Source organism: Monodon monoceros, unplaced genomic scaffold (genome assembly GCF_005190385.1).
Source record: "Monodon monoceros isolate NGI ecotype Baffin Bay Population unplaced genomic scaffold, NGI_Narwhal_1 Super_Scaffold_13, whole genome shotgun sequence".
In the NCBI taxonomy this organism is placed as follows: domain Eukaryota; kingdom Metazoa; phylum Chordata; class Mammalia; order Artiodactyla; family Monodontidae; genus Monodon; species Monodon monoceros.
In genome coordinates this window covers 47,765,933-47,783,045 of record NW_021703769.1, presented here as the reverse complement: position 1 = coordinate 47,783,045, position 17,113 = coordinate 47,765,933, and the positions used below count along the sequence as shown (strand labels likewise).

Here is a 17,113-nt window from a genome sequence, read left to right as displayed (position 1 = left end):
ATGCACTGCAGATCTGTATTCCATTGCTGTGCTGCTGTCCATAAAAATCTCTCTTGCATAGCATTTCTCTGACAGGCATATACACCATTGAAATGTCATCCCCACCATCGGGCATATTTACGGAGCATCTCAGGGTGCAGCACGCTCTATCTATTACGCCCTAAAGAGTAAGAGATTCTGGATTAGATGCGATTCCTGGTCACAAAAAGTTTACTATAAATTCAGGAAGAGAGAAGACATTTATTATTCAAGCAACCAAAATGAAGGGAAATATGGATAAATGGATGCCAAGGATCATCTGTCTCTATGTGGGCACGTTTGATTGATAGCATTAGTTAAACCTTCAAATAAGAACGATTTTCAGTGATTAACTTTTTTAAATTAAAAGTCATTTTTCATTCTGAAGAACCCAATAAACAGGCCTAAAAAGAATATGGGGGGAAAATTGCTCTCTCTGGTTGGTTATTAGCACAGTGATGGAAACCAATACTTTACCCTGGGAACACGTAAGGGCTTAGAAATAGACAAACATCTTTCCCTTCTGTCTTTATGGACTAATTCTGAAATTGCCTCCTGAATAACAAAATCCAAACTGCCTTCAAAGACCTAATCTAAGTTTTTCTTTCATGTGAGTGTTGAGACTACCTCCTAAGCCGATATCAGCTCAAAGGTTGCTCTTTGCAATCAACCCCCTCTCTCTAGCCAATCCAGAGTACAGTGAAATCCAAGAGAGTTTAATTTTGTGAGCTCTTCTGAGCCGCTGGAGAAATACCACAAAGTTGTGAGTTTTTAAAAAAATTTCTAGTCCGCTGCCTGGATGACACAAGTTTTCATTATTTAAAATTTCCCCTTCAGCTAAAAGAAATAGACGTAACACAGATTTGGGGTTGTGGAGAGAATCATACAGATGGCAAAAGAAATATCTATATTTTGGTATAATCATTTCTACTTTGGTAACTAATGTTTGCCATATGGGGGGATTTTACGGTCCTCGGGTGGTAATTATTCTTTTCTTAAGAGACAAAAATACAGTAGATTATAATGGACAAAGGTAGTGGTATATTGATCGCTTGGTACGGAATAAGTGATCCCTGAATCAGTTTCCCCTATCTGTAAAATGGAACTAAAGCTCCACCTTGGAGGTTTGCATGAGGGACTAGAGGGACAGAACATGGACAATGGCTCTGGGGATTTTTATGAGCCGGGCCAGGAAGCAGCATACATCCTGTCACCCACATAACAACAGCTGAAATTCAGTCACTTGGCCACATGCACGTGTGGGGGAGGCTGGGAAATGGAGCCTAACCCGATCCCAGGAATAAAAGAAAATGAGCTTGGTTACCAGTTAGTATGTTCTGTCACCACCAAAAATCATGTGGCAAAGACAGACCATGTTGTAGAAGAAAACCTAAGCCAATGACCCTAACCAGTGAGTGAGCCAAAGAACAAGTGAAAGTTGGTTAAACCACTAAGTTACTTTTTGAATTAGTCAGGATTCTGCAGAGAAAAAGAACAAATCAGATATGTATATAAAAAGAAAGAGATTTGTTTATGGGGTCTGGCAAGTCCAAAATCCGCAGGGTGGGCTGGCAGGCTGGAGACCCAGGAGAGACGAGCTGGAGTCCAAAGGCAGTGCTGGAGGATTTTCTCTTAGCCAGAGAAGGCTGGTCTTTTTGTTCTATTCAGACCTTCAACGGATTGGATGAGGCCCACCCACACTACGGAGGACAATCTGCTTTACTCAGAGTCCACCAATTTAAATGTGAACCTCATCCAAAAAAACACCTTCACAGGAACACCCAAAATAATGCTTAATCAAATATCTGAGCACACCATGTCCCAACCAAATTGACACATAAATTTAACCATCACACTTTTTATCTGCACATTTCTGAGCATCAGGAATACATGATATATTTTTTTAAGATTTAATTTTTTATTTGTTATCTATTTTATACATATTAGTGTATATATGTCAATCCCAATTTCTCAATTCATCCCACCACCACCACCACCCACCCCTCTGCCACTTTCCCCCCTTGGTGTCCATATGTTTGTTCTCTACATCTGTGTCTCTATTTCTGCTTTGCAAACCAGTTCATCTGTACCATTTTTCTAGATTTCACATATATGCATTAATATACTGTATTTGTTTTTCCTTTTCTGACTTACTTCACTCTGTATGACAGTCTCTAGGTCCATCCACGTCTCTGCAAATGACCCAATTTCGTTCTTTTTATGGCTGAGTAATATTCCATTGTGTATATGTACCACATCTTCTTTATCCATTCGTCTGTTGATGGGCATTTAGGTTGCTTCCATGACCTGGCTATTGTAAACAGTGCAATGACCATTGAGGTGCATGTGTCTTTTTGAATTATGGTTTTCTCTGGGTATATGCCCAGTAGCGGGATTGCTGGGACATATGGTAGTTCTGTTTTTAGATTTTTTTAAGGAACCTCCATACTGTTCTCCATAGTGGCTGTAACAATTTACATTCCCGCCAACAGTGCAAGAGGGTTCCCTTTTCTCCACACCTTCTCCAGCATTTATTGTTTGTAGATTTTCTGATGATGGCCATTCTGACTGGTGTGAAGGGATACCTCATTGTAGTTTTGATTTGCATTTATCTAATAATTAGTGATGTTGAGCAGATTTTCATGTGCCTCTTGCCCATCTGTATGTCTTCTTTGGAGAAATGTCTGTTTAGGCCTTCTGCCCATTTTTTGATTGGGTTGTCTGTTTTTTAAATATTGAGCTGCATGAGCTGTTTACACATTTTAGAGATTAATCCTTTGTCTGTAAATTCCTTTGCAAATATTTTCTCCCATTCTGAGGGTTGTCTTTTCATCTTGTTTATAAAGGTCATGCTTAAGAACCGGGGGTCGGAAGCAGCAAACCGGTATCTGAATTCTGGTTTTGCCTCTGAACTGAGAAGTGACTTAGTATCTTGATGCTCAACTCCCTCTTCTTTAAAATGGGGATAATGATAGTTGTGAGAATTAAATAAAACAAAGCCTGCAGCACTCTTGGCATGGTGCCCACCCGCGGTGGGTGTCAGTAAATGAGAGGTGCTGTATGCATGCTGCCCCGTCCATCTCTCCCCGAATGGAGTCACATAGAAATGCATGCTTTGGCTGGAAAGGGCAAGAAGGGTGGCCAGTCACTCTAGTGAAAGGTCAGCAATGTGGAAGAAGGGGCACCGTCTCTCTGGAGATGTGCCCCCTCCCAGAGTTGGAGCAGGTCCTCAGGGTTTTCTTGGACATCTCAGCAGCCACCACGGCTGTAGGGAAGCCCCAGTGCAGCCATCATCAGGGTCCAGGCTTAAACCCCACCCTGCACAGGTTAACCTGGGATTGTCCCTCCAGCCTTGCTTGTCCAGTGTATCACTTATCTATTGCCAAGTAATGCCACATAACAAATCATCCCAAAAGTAGTAGCTTAAAGCAATAAACACTGATATCACTCACAAGTCTGTAGGTCGGCTGGACAGTTCTGTTGATCTGGCTCGTCCCTGCATCCAGGGTTGGTTGGCAGGGAGGCTGGGGGCTAGCTGGCTTAGGATGGCCTCTCTCGCATGTCTGGGGGACAGCTGGCTGTCAGCTTGGGTGACAGGCATGAGGGGTTACAGTCTCTCACCATCCAATGGGCCAGCCTGGGCTTGTCCACATGGCACCAGGGCAGTTTCAGGAGAAAGAGCAGCTGTGGTCCTCTTGGGGGCCAGGCCCATCCCTTCCACCACATTCTTTTGTCCAAAGCAAGTCACGAGGCCAGCCAGACTCAAGGTAGGGGAACTGTGCTTCCCCTCTTCATGAAGCAGCAAGAAAATCACTGCCAAGGGCACAGGCCCAGGGGAACAGTAGATCGAGGCCGTTCTGGCAACATGATACCCCTGACTCCTGTCACTTGCCCGCCGGTGACCTTTGTCAGAAGGAGGCCATTAATTAGTTAAAGCACAAAATTACGGGCTTGGTTCTATAGAACCAGAGAGTACTCACTAACCCTCGTCAGCCGTTCAGGTCTTCCAGGGGCCAGACGATGGGTCCACACCAGTGTTGGATCTTCACCAAAAGCCAGTCTTCTTGCCCTTCCTGTGGAGCACTGTTCAGTAATCTATCTTTTAAATTACTTTTGTTCTGAATACGTTGAAGACGTTTGAAAAGATTATAACTTACTCAGATTTTGTTAGATAACATCTTTTTTGCCAATTCCCACTCTTCTGTGAGCTAATCAGGCTTCTCACCTGTACTGTTTTATTCAATCAGCCAATCAATAAACATTTACTGAATTTCAAAAAAAAAAGGAGGCCAATCAAGCCACCGAGCTTTGTCCCTCCTCCCCACACCCACAGCTATGTCCACTTCTGACAGACTCGTGGTTTACTCTAGAGACAAAGGGGAGCTACTGAATGTTCTTGAGAGAGCAAAGGGGCCAGATGAATATGGACTTGGAAAAGGATTCTCCTGATATTCAGAAGAGCAAGCTCGTTCTCTGAGATGATCAGGAAAACAGGACTGAAGGAAGGCACTCAAGGCCGTGGCGACGGAGCCGACAGAGGCCCAGGGGTGTGAAGAGGCCTGGTGTCACCAACAATTACAGGGAGCCACTACCCGCTTATAATTAGTGTCGCCTAATTTAGCAATGAAATGTTTTTTCCCATATGTTCCTCTGGAGGGACCACGACAGTCATCTCCCCACTTAAAGGCCAAAATTAAGGATATGGAAGCATTCAGTGTCTTTAATCTGCTCAAGGAAGTTCGCACGATTTTGTCCTCCAGCCTTTCGTGAGCAGTTTTAGGGCAGAGAAGGTCTGTCACAGGGTGGGAGGGTGATGGGTGGTCCAGTAGCTGACCCTGGGTCTCAGACCTGGCCCAGATCCTCGGATACTCAGCTTTGACATCTGTGAAATGGAGCAGTACCTACTCCCGCGAGGGGTAAAGGGGGTGCGACAAGAAAAGCACTGACTGTGGTCCCTGGTGAGGAACGACTGCCGCGTCCACAGCAGGTGCTCTTGGCCCTCCTCGCTCCTCAGAGCAGGGCCCCCCTCCACCAGCATAATGTGTGCTTCACAGATGTCGGTCAAAGCATCGACTGTTCCAGGCAATGCCTCGGAAAGGAGAGCCTGGCAGGGCTGATTATTAAATAATAAGGAAATTAGTGCTCACTCGAATTAGAGGTGGCACTGCGTTTTAAACTTTTCTTCACATATTTATTTGGGGCTTCCCTGGTGGCGCAGTGGTTGAGAGTCCGCCTGCCGGTGCAGGGGACGCGGGTTCGTGCCCAGGTCCGGGAAGATCCCACATGCCGCGGAGCAGCTGGGCCCGTGAGCCATGGCCGCTGAGCCTGCGCGTCCGGAGCCTGTGCTCTGCAACGGGAGAGGCCACAGCAGTGAGAGGCCCGCGTACCGCAAAAAAAAAATAAAAAATCAAACAAATATTTATTTGTTTAGCATGAACCAAACAGCAAGGGAGCCAGCCAAATTTAATCAGTGTCCGTGCAAGTTCCATTTGTAAATATATATGTGTGTATATATAAAGAATATGCATGTTCTCTTAATATGGCGTGTATTTTATATATTTAAATATCTAATATGTGGATTATATATAATGTGTAAGTATATATACATATGAATATAGAAGTATATAATTACAAATACATAAGTAGATAAAAGTACAACTATATACTTGAATATATACATTTAAAGTCTACATACGAATCAATATAAAATGTGTATGTATATGTTTCACTTTGTATAGATACATGTGTGTATACTTCCATGCTGTTTTTCAGAATTTTATTTACCATTTTCTTCAGCACTGAGAATAAGATGAGGGCCATGAAAGCCACGTCCATGGTAGTTTCTCCCATCAAGTTAAACCATAACTAAGTCCCTTCTCAAAAATCTCACATGAGATCTACCAAAAACTTACAGGCAAGAAGACAGGGGTTTACTCAGTCAGCACGTGGGGTCTTCACAGAGCTTCCACCACAGGGCTGACCTCTGCAGTCACGACGAGGTCTCCTCAGACACCACCTACAGATTTCATTCTTGTTCCAAAGGCAATTTTGAGTCTGTGAGATGTGTAGCCTTCATGGAGGCAGGATTCACTTTTGCTCATATATAGAGAGAAAATATGTGTGTATATTTTCAGTCCTCCGATGTGATTTTTTAAGGGCGGGTGTGAGCTTTGCTTGCCCTAAGAGAATGTGGCAAAGCGTCTACACTGCAGAAATCAGGACTTTTTGGGCTACGCAGCCAATAAGTCCCCTTCCCCACATCCCTTCCTGCACCCGCCGTGTGAATAGTGAGGGGGAAGCCAGCCCTCACCACCGTCCCTCTGCAGGCCAAGCTGACACTTTTGCAGCCGACTGCGTATTTAGCTGCTTCATGGGCCATTAGGATGGACTTCCAGGTTGGGGCTGGCCATTTCCAGTGATGTGTACATTGGACCACTCCTCCTCTTGAATGCTGTTTGGGGTTAAAACACGGCATTCTGATTGACTTCGAGTTTATGCAGGGTTCAGTTCCCCGTTGCCGTTTAACAAACGGCCCCGAAACCTAGTGGCTTAAAAGAGAACATCTACTAGCTCACAATCCTGCAACTTAGGTGGGCACCTGTCTCTCTCCATGTGCTGCTGACGGGGTAACCCGTCTGGGTCTGGGGGAGGGAGGCCTCCAGGGACCTCACCTGAGGTATGTTGGAACAATGGGGGCTGCCCGGCTGCACTCCCCGCGTGGCCTCAGCTGTAGCCCAAGCTCCTCTGTACGGACCCTGGCCCAGAGGATAGAGGGCATCTTCCCGCTGCCTCCCATGGGTCCAAGCCAGCCACCAGGCCGGCCCAGTTCAAGGGGAGAGCTGTTTGGATTCCTTTGGTGTAACAGAAAAGGGAGCAAAGGGAAACAGTTAATGAAATTCCAGTGTCTATTGCAGAGAACATTCTAGAACATAAGCCCTGAGAAGGCCTTGCTCAGAATTGTAAGGCCGGCAAACTTCAGAAAGATTATCTAATAGATGCTTGGGATTCTTAATCTGGTCGGCCTCAAATTCTGTGGACCCCTCGAAATTGAATGCAAACAGTTACCAGTGTGTGTTTACTTGGTTCCAGAGCAAGGTGGGGGATTTGTAGCATTCAGTATGTCCTAAAGGAGGCTATAATCCAAAAAGGTAAATAACTTTCATCCCACAACTGGCAGGCAGCATTCATTACCTGCCTGTGGACAGAACCAGCCTTGAAAATAAACACCAGCCCACAATTCTAGCGCTTAAAAAAAAAAATCAGCTGTTTCGACCAGCACCAACCTGTCTTAGATTGTGTCTCCTTTTCACAGAAAGCCTATAACTGTTTTCCCCAGTAAGACACTTCAAATTTTAAAGTAAAGATCACCTCTCAAGGTCGAAAATGTTCTGAGAAGACTCTTCATGGTAGAAACGAGCCAAGGTCAGGAAGGGCAGCTGAGAATTGGAAGGGGTCGAAAGGAGAGACACAGATGGAAAAGCCAGGGGCCTGGGTTGGCTCCGGGCTAACTGAACCATTGAAAAGAACCATATATAGAATTTAAGGGATCTTCTCCAAGTCGTTTGACACTGTATCTGGCTTGTCTTTACTCTTCTCCGCAGCCATGGGACCCGATGTGCTGGGGAAGTTTCTGCAGTCGCCAACAACAACATCTGTGGGGTCGGAGTGGCCTACGGTTCCAAGGTCGCAGGTAGGCTGTCCCTGCCAAACAATCCCAGGAGGCATCACACTCGGGTCTTGGGTCTGGCCACTGTGCGGCAAAGATTCCCAGTGGAGCAGGAGAGCGGGGACTCGTACACTTAGCAAGAGTGAAAAACATTTTTTTAACTTAACCTATATGGCAAGATCAATAAACTTAAAAATTTTTTTAAGGTGCACAGATCATGAGTACATAGGTCAATGAAGTTTCATAAACTGACCACATCCATGTAACCATCAAGAAACAAAATTCGACCAGCACCCCAAAGCCCTCCTTGTGTCCCCTCCCAGTTACTGCCCATACACACAAGAACAGTCACGACCCTGATTTCTAACAGCAAATGTCAGTTATTCCCAGTTTTTAAACTTTATATAAATGGAATTGTACTGTCTGTACTCTTTGTGTGTCAGTATCCATAACATCTTTTTTTTTTTATTGGAGTAGAGTTGATTTACAATGTTGTGTTAGTTTCTGGTGTACAGCAAAGTAATTCAGTTATACATATATGTGTGTGTGTGTGTGTGTGTGTGTGTGTGTATAGATATTCTTTTTCATATTCTTTTCCATTATGATTTATCACAGGATATTGAATATAGTTCCCTGTGCAGGACCTTGTTGTTTATCTATTCTATATATATTAGTTTCCATCTGCTAATCCCAAACTCCCAATCCAACACTCCCTCACCTGCCCTCCCCCTTGGCAACCACAAGTCTGTTCTCTATGTCTGTGAGTCTGTTTCCATTTCTTAGATAAGTTCATTTGTGTCATATTTTAGATTCCACATATAAGTGATATCATATGGTATTTGTCTTTCTCTTTCTGACTTACTTCACTTAGTATAATACTTTCCAGGTCCATCCATGTTACTGCAAATGGCATTATTTCATTCTTTTCATGGCTGAGTAGTATTCCATTGTATATATGTACCACATCTTCTTTATCCATTCATCTGTCGATGGACATTTAGGTTGCTTCCATGTCTTGGCTATTGTGAATAGTGCCGCTATGAACGTAGGGGTGCATATGTCTTTTCAAATTATAGTTTTGTCTGGATATGTGCCCAGGAGTGGGATTTCTGGTTCATATGGCAACTCTATTTTTAGTTTTCTGAGGAACTTCCATACTGTTTCCATGATGGCTGCACCAATTTACATTCCCACCAACAGTTAAGAGGAGGGTTCCCTATCTTTTCGAATTACAGTTTTGTCCAAGTAACCATAGCATTTTAATAGGAATCAAATAAGGACGGTAGAATATAAGGAGGTGTGTACAGATTATTGTAAACATACTCAGAACTCTTCCAAATGTTTTTGGTGGGGTTTTTTGTATGTTTGTTTGTTTGCACAGCGCCTCTCATCTTTAAGGGAAAATATTCTACCTAGAACCTTTTTATTAAGTTCCACGGGAAACATATTTAACATATTCCTCTTTATGGGCCTTTAGAAAGATGGGTGGCTGGTCACCAGAAATTTAGAAACCGACACCTCCCCCTGCCAAAAAAAAATAGAGAGAGACAGAAAGGGAGAGAGAAAATGAGAGAAAGGGGTTCATAAGCTTTCAACAAGATGCTGGAGAACGGAGTGGCTCCTGGCTTATTCCAAGTTTTGCATCAAATTTGGTTCTTTATTTATTCAGGCTGAGTCATCCAACCTTGCTTTTCTTTTTTTTACAACTGTCTTGATATTTTTTTCCTGATGATTTAATAGAACCATAAACATACTTTGTGCTGACACTTGCATTTCCAGGAACCTAAATAAAGCAAGAGCAACCTATACAAACCCACCATTAACCTCTTTCAACACTGTCTGCTAAGAGGTTTGCCTGAGCTGGGTGCTGAATTCCTCAAACGAATACATCCAGAGGGTTCTGAAATGTAACTGGGGCGGCTTTGCCCCTTGGCTTTCATCTCTCTGTATTCTGTGTGCCTCCAAAATGCTGGCATCAGAATGTCAGAAGGCATTATGAGCTCAGGGGAAAGTTAATATATTACAAGCCAGGCTCACACTCCGGGTGCTATCTGAGTGGGGGGGTTCCCTGTTCGCAGGGCAGAGTGGAGGCAACTGAAAATGTCAAACGTGGATTTCTCATTCACAATGACGGTCTTCAAAAGAGTTTTGAAGTTTCTGCATGCCCAAAGTAACTGGATTTTTGAACAAGGGATCCTCAGAACAAGTGCCTGCAACAATGAAGAGTTGGGATTAGCTCATGGCAATTGGAGGTCCGCTGGGGTCTTTTTCTCCATCTGCTTCTTCTTTTTCTCTCTTGTAATTTGCACTCTGAAAACATCTAAGCTGCTTATCAAATGTACCTGATTCTCCTGCTCTCTTTGAATTCCCTAAAAGCAAACCTGAAGCAAGGATCTGGGTGCAAGGAGTTTCTTTGGGAGGTGACCCTGGGAAGCCAGTGAGGGAAAGAGAGGGAAAGATGGTGGGAAGAGAGACCAACAGAGGGTGTGTAGATGAGCTGGGGCTCCCTAACTGGGGCTCTGGGGGGCTCTTGCCCCCCGAGAGGAGGAGGCTGGGAGTTTATCCACCAACTCCCATCCCTCATCGGTGGGTGGGGTCGGGTGGGGGACGGGACCTCAGCCTCGAGCACCTGGGCTGTCCCGCCTGCAGCTCCACCCGCAAGGCAGAGGACACGCCCCAGGCAAGCCCCTCGTTCGGGTGGGCAGATCCAGGCAGTGTGACAGCCTCTGACTCGCCCCTGATGCCAAAGGCGAGCGGATGCAGCCCGGTACCTCAAAGACACGACCCGACCCGTGTCCATGGACCCCGATAGCTCACAGGTCTCAAGGCAAGGCTCTGAGGATCCAGGAGCCCAGCCCAGAGCCGGGGGGAGGCAGGCCCAGCCCCACAGAGGCTCTGAGCAAAGGGGCCGCCTTCTTGCGCTCCTTTAACCCCAGCTTGGTTCCTCTGTAGCCACTCTTACGGGTCCTAAGCGCTCAGGGGCAGGAAGGTCCAGTCCCCACCCTGTGCCCGGCAGGACATCCAGTGACTCAGGGCTCCCCCAGGGGAGCGAAAGGAATTCTTCCTGAGAAAGCCCTGGAGAGGTACTCAGGAATCGCAACAGAAGCAGAATTCTACCTTACAAATCTGGGGGGAACATTTTGTTCATTCTGGCTGGCAATTTCAAAAGTTGGCTGATTTTCCTTATTCTACTAATAAATGGGCCGTACTCTCCGGAGAATCTTTCCTTTCCCGAGCTTTCTGAGCTGGGGAGGTCTGGAGCGCCATCTGGTGGCCGATCCGTATCACTGCTCGTCTCAAGGTGTTCAGTCACAGGGTAGGGAGGCGATGTCCCAACTGCCCCCTAGATCCCGGGTCTCTTGTCTTCAAAAAAAGGTTAAAGTTAAGGTGCTGCAGAATCTCAGTCCAGAAAAAGAAAGGAAAGTGGAGACAAGATGATAAAATGAGTCCTCTGAAGGGAAACAAGGAAAAAAATCATTGAGCATCTCTTCATCGGCCTGTGAGCCTTTTGGGTTTCTCGTCTACTCATACACTTTCTCATTTTTCCATGGAGGTTCCTGTCTTTATCCTGTTAATTTGCACATGTTCTTGGTATGTCCCACATATTAGCCCCTGATCAGTTTTAATCAGCACAAGGATCTTCTCCCAAACTTTCACATGAGGCCATTAGTCCAACTGGATTCCACCTCTGTATGTCATGCCAGCTGGGGTCAAGTTTTATTTTTCTCCAAATAGTGAGCAAACATCCCCAATACCATCTATGTAATAATCCATCCCGTCCCTTTGATTTGTGGTGCCACCTTCATTGTATATTAAGTTCCCATACACATGTGGTTAGTCTCTGTGTAAATATAATTTAGAGGAAACTTCCTAGCAACTGTGAGTCAGGAAGTGTAGCCACACTCCTTCCTCTACTGGGCCTTTGTATGTGCTCTCCCTCTGCCCAGAACACCTGCCCCCTACGGCCCACCTGGCTACCACCTCTTCATCCTGCAGCAAGCGGGTCCCCATGGCATCCTCCAACATCATTGCGCAGGCCAGTCCCCATCCACAGATAAAGATGCTGAATCTTCTCTTCCCAGCACTAATACTGTCAGTTATCACAAATTCTTGTGCCTGGTTCTTTGATCAGTATCATTCTCCACAGGCAGACAAGTGTCCACAAAGACAGGAGCCATGTCTGTTTTCTCTCACCTTCGCACCCACAGCAGGGTCTGGCACACAGAGGATGCTCAAACTCTATTTGCTGAGTGACAGAAAGCAAGGAAGGAATAAAGAGAAGGAAGCGTCTGTGGATAAACCCATGATAATCAGTAGAGATTAATCACTGAATAAAAGAATCGGTGGATGAATGGAGTTAAGGGATTAAGGGCAGAAAGATCTAAGAACCCAAAGCTGATGGAATTTCTACCAGGTATCTCCCCTTCTACCAGCACCGTCTCACCTTTGCTACTTTATCCCAATCAAATTAGTTCCAAGGAGACCTAGGCCTTCTCATCACCCACTTCCCCTCCCCAGCAAGGGCACACTGGGAATGTCCACCAGCAGTGAAGACAGGCAGGGGACCCCTTTGCATCAACACCCTAGGCCACTCCAGGCCAACGAGCATCACGGCCATCCATCCACTGTGTGTCATCTGGATGCTGGAAATAGAGCGTGTGAATTCCCAGCGGCTCATCTTTTCCATTTACCCGTCAGAATCACAAAATCTTGGGCCCCAAAGAGGGTCTAAAGTTCCCTGAGTCCGAACACCCACTGACACTTGCATGATGATAACAACAATAACAGTAGCAATAATAATAATAACATATTGTCTCTTCCAATGTGTCTGGCACGATGCAAAACCCTTAACTCACTTAACCCTCTTTACAGCTTTATCATACATTATTATATATTTTATAAAGAGAACATATTTATTATATATTATTATCCCTCTTTTACAGAGAACGAAACTGAACATGGGGCCACACAGCTAGTAAATTGTACAACAATTTAGTATCCAGCGCAGCCTGGGTCTCTGCACTAAAACACTTGAAGAGCTTCTCTCTCTTGTTTTTTCTTTATTAATTAATTAATTAATTTTTGGTTGCATTGGGTCTTCGTTGCTGTGCGTGGGCTCTCTCTAGTTGCGGTGAGCGGGGGCTACTCTGTTGTAGTGTGCGGGCTTCTCACTGCGGTGGCTTCTCTTGTTGCGGAGCACAGGCTCTGGGCACGCAGGCTTCAGTAGCTGTGGCACACAGGCTCAGTAGTCGTGGTGCACGGGTTTAGTTGCTCTGCGGCACATGGGATCTTCCAGGACCAGGGCTTGAAACTGTGCCCGCTGCCCTGGCAGGCAGATTTTTAACCACCGTGCCACCAGGAAAGTCCAGAACAGCTTCTCTTTTCCTGCTCTCCTGATGTAGCCTGGACCCAGCCTGGAACGGCACGCCTCCAGTGATGGGAAACTCACTCCCTCACAACAAAGTCTGTTCTGCCTTTGGACGTGGGTAACTCTAGAAACTTCTTCCTTAAGATGAGCTTTCTCTTTGACTTCTGTTGCCTGTTTCCATGAGCACAGCTGTTACCACTTCTTCTAGCTAACACATGGCAAGGAGAGAGAAAAATTCCAATTAGTCTGGCTCCCAAAGAGTAAATGCTCTGTAACACGCAGACTGGTACATCCAGGCTGTCCCAAAGTCTTGGTGCTGTCTCAAAGCTTTAATAACTTCAAAACTTTTTTTAAAGTTTAATTACTTACATTTCCTTATCCACTTATTTATATGTTTTGAAGAGAAAGGTTAATTTCCATTTTTTATTTTAAACATGCCTTTATTAAAGTAACTCTTTAAGACAACCTAATTCTTTTCTTAGTTTTAATTTTTATATCAATGTTTGGCATCTTTAGCCAAAAGGGACTGAGACAAAAAATCGAAACTGAAAGTGTATTATTCAAAATTCACAAAACCAAATAAATGGACAACCAATATAAATAATGAACCCTTCAAATGATGTTTCTTGCAAGTTTGTCAGATTTATACCTCTGAGAGTATGAAAAAGGCTCGAAATGCATCACGCCTTTTGGGAGATGCTGTCTCTTGCCTTCAGCCCCTTCCAGGACTCAGGAGTTGCAGCTGGGTGCCCACCATGTGCCGGTCCTCCTGGGGGGCGGGGATGCAGCAGTGAGCCAGCAGACAAGACACCTGCCCTCACACAGCTTCGAGTCTAAAGGGAGACCTAGACAAGGAGCAAACAAACACGACAATATCAGACCATGATTGCTGGTTGCCGGGGCGCAGCAAATGACTTGAGGGCAGGTTCTACAGCATCACACCTGGGCGTCTGCAGAGCCCCTCAGAGCAGCCCCAGGCTGGGGCCAGGCCAGGTGGCATTGGCCTTACCTGCCTTCCTCTGAAGGCAGAGCAGATAGACTTATGCATCTGCTAACGAGTGCTCCTTTGAGCAAAGATTCTAAAAAGAGTTTGAAAACCACACTGTAGACCATTATCAAAGTACCCTGAAATTTCTCTACCAGCGATGAATGGCTTCCACATATTTGGCCAATAAAACTCCTAATAGTCCAGTGAGTTTGTACATATTTTATCTGAGTTTTTAAATAAATCAGTAAAAATCGCTTGTTGGCACAATGACTAACATGTTTCCAGATCCTTAAGACCTAGACCAGCATGCACTGGCTCCTTAGCCCGCAGATGAACACTAGTGAGCACAAAAGTGGCGATTATCAACACTGAGGTGTGCAGACGGATGTAGCACTTCCTGGTGTCCGTACAAGCTCACCTTTTGTAGCAGGAGGAGAGGCAGGGGATTTAGCTCAAATCCCTGGGCTGTGCAGCCCCTAGAGCCCAGGGCTGCAAGCAAGCCATGCAGCAGGCGTGAGGCTCAGGTTCTAAAAGGCAGGAGGGACTCACAGATTCACTGCTGGTCATGAATGCGGTGCTCAGGCTGGCGGGAGGGCAGGGGACAGAAATGCTTGACGTGCAGGCTCTCCTGCCATCACCTTGCCGCAGCCCGCAGAGCATTGTGCAAGCGTGAGGATGCCGAGTCCTGGCTCCCTGGGCTTCCCGCTCTCCTTCTGCCTCTCACTCTCACTCTCTTGCCTTCCCCATCTTTCTCGCTCTCTCCCCCTGCCCACCCCCCTAGACCATCCAGGGACAGAGTCCCTCCCTAAAAACCCTTGGGTCACCCTGAGCCTGGGTCTTGGCCGCTAATGGGGCAGTTGCCTGCAAAAATTAATACTGTATCTCATTCAATTCATGCATGCCTCATTCCCTCCGAGCTTAATGAGATTCAAAGAATGCCTGCTGGGGGCCTGGGCCCTGAATGTGAATGAGACCCCTGCTCCCAGCCCGTGGCCGCCCCTGCCTCCCTAGATGCTGAACAGTCCGGAGATTAATACACAACAGCTCTGATGTTCTGGGCGGCACAAAGGGAGCCAGGGCGGGATGAAGAGGGAGAGAGGCAGAGAGACAGGACCTGCAAAGAGAGAGGGCAAAGGGCACCAGCTGGTGACAAAATGCAAAGTCGCCACTGTTTGGCACGTGGGACGGTCCGGGTGCGCTTTGGCCAGAGTTGAACTCCTCCCTCTTTTCAATGGAGGCAGGCTATTCAGTGCTGGTCATCCGGGCACTGGATGAGTTCAAGACCATCTGAGTTTCCTCCTTGCAGACGAGTGAATACCAGCCTCTCTGCGACATTTCCAGTCCACAAAGTGGACACGATGTGTGAGAAGAAGCTGTGCTCTTCAGTTTACTCTGTAAGCTGTCAGCCACCTTTGTTAAACAGACTTTTTAAATGAGCAAAATATAGGTGGGCCAAAAGTGAAATGTGGAGTTTTAGATTTCCTATCCCTAATGAAATGAACCATAAAACTTAGCTTCTGGAAAGTTGAAACCAAAGACTATGCTTATGCTGTAGGAGCTTTCTCCAGGAGAAAGGATATTAACTAATAATTAGACTTGTTGGCAAAAACGGTGACCTGATTTATGAGTAGAGGATGGAAAGTCTGGACCTGTTATCCCTGCTAGGGAGAAACTCAACTAAATTAGGTAATAATATCATGCATTTATTCACCAAATATTTATCAAGCTTAAGATAAATTCCAAGCGCCATGCGATGCCCAGGGACATAGAAGTACACAGAATAGACACATGCCCTGTACGCAAAGACCTTGCTGTCTGGTGGTAAATGAAACACAAATAAACAATTGTAAGAGAAGGCTGACAGTGCAGTGCTAACAGAGGACCTGCAGAGCTGGACCCAGAAAGACTTCAGGGGAAAGGCCTACTGAGCTCATAGGTTAGACAGGAGGAGGGTGAGCTCTGGGGAACATTGCAGTGCAAGCGCAAGGGAGGGGCCGTGAGACGTGGGAGGAGGAAAGAGAACCTTAAGAGAAAAGACAATTTTCTGTCAATTTCATGGGCCCTGTAAGAGCCTGAATCTTCCTGCTTTATATTTTTTTCTGGAAAAATGTTTATCTCAGGATTAACAAAACATGCATGTAAAAGCATTAACTTTATACCCCCAATGTCCCAATTACCTAAACAGTCATTCTCATGTCAGGTTGCACTTCAAAACCACCTTAGACCAATACCTGCTTAGGACCTGTGCAAATAATCAGAAACTCCAGGGACCGGGGAGAAGCGGCCCAGGCACAGTATTTAGGAAATGCTCTGCAAATGACCCTATAATTGGGAACTGCTTTAAGATATATAAGCCTATTACCTGCAACTAGAAAAGGAAAATTAAGATGTGAAGGCAGTCCTATAACTTTATTCGACAATCAGCAGTTAGTTCTCATCCGCATGAACTGTCTGTAGATTTTGGGACTTTTTTTTAAATTTATTTTTGGCTGTGTTGGGTCTTCATTGCTGGGCACAGGCTTTCTCTTGTGGTGAGCGGGGGCTACTGTTCGTTGTAGTGTGTGGGCTTCTCATTGCAGTGGCTTCTCTTGTTGCGGAGCACAGGCTTTGGGCGCGCAGGCTCCAGTAGTTGTGGTGCGTGGGTTTAGTTGCTCCGTGGCATGTGGGATCTTCCCGGACCAGGGCTCGAACCCGTGTCCCCTGCATTGGCAGGCGGATTCTTAACCACTGCGCCACCAGGGAAGTCCCTGTCTGTAGATTTTTGAAAGTGGTGACAGGTACATAGGTAACGAATGTATATGCATCTTCCTTCCTTAAGTTGGTGTGCACACCACATTATGTGATGCTTGTGTAATAATGCCCTTTGACCACCAGGGACAAGTAAGAAGGGTCAGAAGTCAGCCTCCGACTATGTACAGACCAGCCCTTCGTTTCAAAACTCCCGTGGACGGAAAGACTTAGGTCAGCTTCAGCAGCACTCTAGGTCCCTTGCTACGAAACAGCGTATCAAACAGAGAACAATCTTGGCCCCAAACAGCAATGTTTAGAGGGTAATGACGAAGGAACAAATGCC

At 45.8% G+C, this 17,113-nt stretch overlaps 1 protein-coding gene across 2 annotated transcripts in view; it reads left to right on the top strand.

The window, feature by feature from the left end:
- PCSK2 (proprotein convertase subtilisin/kexin type 2) overlaps positions 1 to 17,113 on the top strand; it is a 210,732-nt gene that overhangs the window by 164,105 nt on the left and 29,514 nt on the right. For both annotated transcript variants that reach the window (XM_029221234.1, XM_029221235.1), the window contains one exon: positions 7,620 to 7,708. In XM_029221234.1, coding sequence (XP_029077067.1) covers positions 7,620 to 7,708 — 89 coding nt within the window. The remainder of the gene's footprint in view (positions 1 to 7,619; positions 7,709 to 17,113) is intronic.